General features: G+C 48.6%; 1 protein-coding gene across 1 annotated transcript; it reads left to right on the top strand.

Moving 5' to 3' along the window:
* Positions 1 to 208: 208 nt before the first annotated feature.
* On the top strand, positions 209 to 5,057 carry LOC123487172 (cytosol aminopeptidase-like; the record flags this gene model as incomplete). Its single annotated transcript, XM_045218302.1, has 4 exons — positions 209 to 324; positions 1,262 to 1,316; positions 3,030 to 3,135; positions 3,468 to 5,057. Coding segments are annotated over 4 exons (414 nt in total), but the record flags the coding sequence as incomplete, so codon positions are not given.
* Positions 5,058 to 5,357: the final 300 nt, after the last annotated feature.

Here is a 5,357-nt window from a genome sequence, read left to right as displayed (position 1 = left end):
CAGCTAGCTAGCTGTCTGTGTTGTTGCTGCTGGGCTGGAAGCCTTGGTAGTAGCTAGCCACAGCCCTCTACTGTAGCCAGCTAGCTAGCTGTCTGTGTTGTTGCTGCTGGGCTGGAAGCCTTGGTAGTAGCTAGCAAGTGTGTTAACTGGTTGTGTGTGTGTGTGTGTGTGTGTGTGTGTGTGTGTGTGTGTGTGTTTGTCCACCCAGGGTCTGGTACTAGGAGTGTACGAGACGGAGAAGGAAGAGGACTCTCTCCATCTAACTGAAGCAGCAGCTGGGGTCGACAGAGTTCTGTCTGGTAAACTGACTGAGCTGCTAAAGATGTGAGTCCACCTCACACACAGACTATCTGTAAGAGTCCACCCCACACACAGACTATCTGTAAGAGTCCACCCCACACACAGACTATCTGTAAGAGTCCACCTCACACACAGACTATCTGTAAGAGTCCACCTCACACACAGACTATCTGTAAGAGTCCACCCCACACACAGACTATCTGTAAGAGTCCACCTCACACACACAGACTATCTGTAAGAGTCCACCTCACACACAGACTATCTGTAAGAGTCCACCGCACACACAGACTATCTGTAAGAGTCCACCGCACACACAGACTATCTGTAAGAGTCCACCTCACACACAGACTATCTGTAAGAGTCCACCCCACACACAGACTATCTGTAAGAGTCCACCTCACACACAGACTATCTGTAAGAGTCCACCGCACACACAGACTATCTGTAAGAGTCCACCTCACACACAGACTATCTGTAAGAGTCCACCTCACACACAGACTATCTGTAAGAGTCCACCCCACACACAGACTATCTGTAAGAGTCCACCTCACACACACAGACTATCTGTAAGAGTCCACCTCACACACACAGACTATCTGTAAGAGTCCACCTCACACACAGACTATCTGTAAGAGTCCACCCCACACACAGACTATCTGTAAGAGTCCACCCCACACACAGACTATCTGTAAGAGTCCACCTCACACACAGACTATCTGTAAGAGTCCACCTCACACACAGACTATCTGTAAGAGTCCACCTCACACACACACAGACTATCTGTAAGAGTCCACCTCACACACACAGACTATCTGTAAGAGTCCACCTCACACACAGACTATCTGTAAGAGTCCACCTCACACACAGACTATCTGTAAGAGTCCACCTCACACACAGACTATCTGTAAGCATGAGAGAGAGTTGACTGGTGTAAATAACACCCTCCCTGGTAACTCCTCAGATCAGGACCAGGTCTGAAGAAAGGGAAGAACAGAATATTCTACGGTCTTCATGAGGTAACGCATATATTAACTATATGAACAGAATATTCTACTGGTCTTCATGAGGTAACACATATATTAACTATATGAACAGAATATTCTACGGTCTTCATGAGGTAACACATATATTAACTATATGAACAGAATATTCTACGGTCTTCATGAGGTAACACATATATTAACTATATGAACAGAATATTCTACGGTCTTCATGAGGTAACACATATATTAACTATATGAACAGAATATTCTCACGGTCTTCATGAGGTAACACATATATTAACTATATGAACAGAATATTCTACGGTCTTCATGAGGTAACGCATATATTAACTATATGAACAGAATATTCTACTGTCTTCATGAGGTAACACATATATTAACTATATGAACAGAATATTCTACGGTCTTCATGAGGTAACACATATATTAACTATATGAACAGAATATTCTACGGTCTTCATGAGGTAAACGCATATATTAACTATATGAACAGAATATTCTACGGTCTTCATGAGGTAACGCATATATTAACTATATTAACAGAATATTCTACGGTCTTCATGAGGTAACACATATATTAACTATATGAACAGAATATTCTACGGTCTTCATGAGGTAACGTCATATATTAACTATATGAACAGAATATTCTACGGTCTTCATGAGGTAACACATATATTAACTATATGAACATAATATTCTACGGTCTTCATGAGGTAACACATATATTAACTATATGAACATAATATTCTACGGTCTTCATGAGGTAACACATATATTAACTATATGAACAGAATATTCTACGGTCTTCATGAGGTAACACATATATTAACTATATGAACAGAATATTCTACGGTCTTCATGAGGTAACACATATATTAACTATATGAACAGAATATTCTACGGTCTTCATGAGGTAACACATATATTAACTATATGAACAGAATATTCTACGGTCTTCATGAGGTAACACATATATTAACTATATTAACAGAATATTCTACGGTCTTCATGAGGTAATATATATATTTATATCACACACACAGTACCAGTCCAAAGTTTGGACACACCTACTCATTCAAGGGTTTTTCCATTATTTTTACTATTTTCTACATTTAATTTTTAATAATAGTGAAGACATCAAAACTATGAAATAACACATGCAATAATTACCTGTGTGTGTGTGTGTGTGTGTGTGTGTGTGTGTGTGTGTGTGTGTGTGTGTGTGTGTGTGTGTGTGTGTGTGTGTGTGTGTGTGTGTGTGTGTGTGTGTGTGTGTGTGTGTGTGTGTGTGTGTGTGTGTGTGTGTGTGTGCGTGCGTGCGTGCGTATGCAGTGCGTATGCATGCGTACGGTGCGTGCGTGCGTGCGGCGTGTGCGCGCGTGCGCGTGCGCGTGCGGTGCGTGCGCGCGTGCGCGGCGCGTGCGTGCGTGGCGTAGCGCGTGCGTGCGCGTGTGCGGCGTATGCGTGCGCGTGCGCTGGTGCGTGCGCGCGGCATGCGTGCGTGGCGCTGCGTGCGTATGTGCGTACGCTGGCGTGCTGCGGCGCGCGTGCGTGCGTGCGCGCGTAAGGCGTGCGTAGGCGTGCGTGCGTGCGTGCATGCAAGGCGTAGCGTAAGCGTGCGTGCGTAGGCGTGGCGTGCGTGCGTGCGCGCGTGCGCATGCGGTGCGCATGCGTGCGTGCGTGCGTGTGTGTGTGTGTGCGTGCGTGTGCGCGTGTATACAGGACTTCCCGTGTATAGCAGTAGTAGGTCTAGGGAGGAACTCTCTGGGTGTGTGTGGAACAGAATACTGGGACACCTGTAAGGAGAACATCAGAGCTGCCATAGCAGGTCAGTCTCTCTCTTTCCCTCATATTTGTTCTTACTGATCTACACAACCCGCTTCACATTTTTATAAGTAAAAAAAAAGTCTAGTATATTTATAAGACATAAAAAAAACGAAGATGTCTTGATTGGTGGAAGCGCCTTGGGCAGCCAATACAGCTGGAAATCATTTAGAATCAGATTCTACCAACTCTGCACAACTCTTAGTGGCAACATCAATATTTTATTTGTTGAAATTGCTCAAGCACAGTAGATTTTATTGGGAATCATTGATGGACAGCGATATTCAACCCATATAGAGGTGGATGGGTGTAATGACCAGCTAGTCTGGGTGATAGGAGGCTGCAGGGGGCTCCAGGACCACGCGTTGACCCATATAGAGGTGGATGGGTGTAATGACCAGCTAGTCTGTGATAGGAGGCTGCAGGGGGCTCCAGGACCACGCGTTGACCCATATAGAGGTGGATGGGTGTAATGACCAGCTAGTCTGTGATAGGAGGCTGCAGGGGGCTCCAGGACCACGCGTTGACCCATATAGAGGTGGATGGGTGTAATGACCAGCTAGTCTGTGATAGGAGGCTGCAGGGGGCTCCAGGACCACGCGTTGACCCATATAGAGGTGGATGGGTGTAATGACCAGCTAGTCTGTGATAGGAGGCTGCAGGGGGCTCCAGGACCACGCGTTGACCCATATAGAGGTGGATGGGTGTAATGACCAGCTAGTCTGTGATAGGAGGCTGCAGGGGGCTCCAGGACCACGCGTTGACCCATATAGAGGTGGATGAGTGTATTGACCAGCTAGTCTGTGATAGGAGGCTGCAGGGGGCTCCAGGACCACGCGTTGACCCATATAGAGGTGGATGGGTGTAATGACCAGCTAGTCTGTGATAGGAGGCTGCAGGGGGCTCCAGGACCACGCGTTGACCCATATAGAGGTGGATGGGTGTAATGACCAGCTAGTCTGTGATAGGAGGCTGCAGGGGGCTCCAGGACCACGCGTTGACCCATATAGAGGTGGATGGGTGTAATGACCAGCTAGTCTGTGATAGGAGGCTGCAGGGGGCTCCAGGACCACGCGTTGACCCATATAGAGGTGGATGGGTGTAATGACCAGCTAGTCTGTGATAGGAGGCTGCAGGGGGCTCCAGGACCACGCGTTGACCCATATAGAGGTGGATGGGTGTAATGACCAGCTAGTCTGTGATAGGAGGCTGCAGGGGGCTCCAGGACCACGCGTTGACCCATATAGAGGTGGATGGGTGTAATGACCAGCTAGTCTGTGATAGGAGGCTGCAGGGGGCTCCAGGACCACGCGTTGACCCATATAGAGGTGGATGGGTGTAATGACCAGCTAGTCTGGGTGATAGGAGGCTGCAGGGGGCTCCAGGACCACGCGTTGACCCATATAGAGGTGGATGGGTGTAATGACCAGCTAGTCTGGGTGATAGGAGGCTGCAGGTGGCTCCAGGACAACGCGTTGACCCATATAGAGGTGGATGGGTGTAATGACCAGCTAGTCTGTGATAGGAGGCTGCAGGGGGCTCCAGGACCACGCGTTGACCCATATAGAGGTGGATGGGTGTAATGACCAGCTAGTCTGTGATAGGAGGCTGCAGGGGGCTCCAGGACCACGCGTTGACCCATATAGAGGTGGATGGGTGTAATGACCAGCTAGTCTGTGATAGGAGGCTGCAGGGGGCTCCAGGACCACGCGTTGACCCATATAGAGGTGGATGGGTGTAATGACCAGCTAGTCTGTGATAGGAGGCTGCAGGGGGCTCCAGGACCACGCGTTTGACCCATATAGAGGTGGATGGGTGTAATGACCAGCTAGTCTGTGATAGGAGGCTGCAGGGGGCTCCAGGACCACGCGTTGACCCATATAGAGGTGGATGGGTGTAATGACCATCTAGTCTGTGATAGGAGGCTGCAGGGGCTCCAGGACCACGCGTTGACCCATATAGAGGTGGATGGGTGTAATGACCAGCTAGTCTGTGATAGGAGGCTGCAGGGGGCTCCAGGACCACGCGTTGACCCATATAGAGGTGGATGGGTGTAATGACCAGCTAGTCTGTGATAGGAGGCTGCAGGGGGCTCCAGGACCACGCGTTGACCCATATAGAGGTGGATGGGTGTAATGACCAGCTAGTCTGTGATAAGAGGCTGCAGGGGGCTCCAGGACCACGCGTTGACCCATATAGAGGTGGATGGGTGTAATGACCAGCTAG

The sequence above is a fragment of the Coregonus clupeaformis genome, unplaced genomic scaffold (genome assembly GCF_020615455.1).
Source record: "Coregonus clupeaformis isolate EN_2021a unplaced genomic scaffold, ASM2061545v1 scaf1492, whole genome shotgun sequence".
Classification (NCBI taxonomy): domain Eukaryota; kingdom Metazoa; phylum Chordata; class Actinopteri; order Salmoniformes; family Salmonidae; genus Coregonus; species Coregonus clupeaformis.
The sequence above is the reverse complement of the archived record's forward strand: the minus strand, read 5'-3'. Positions and strand labels throughout refer to the sequence as shown.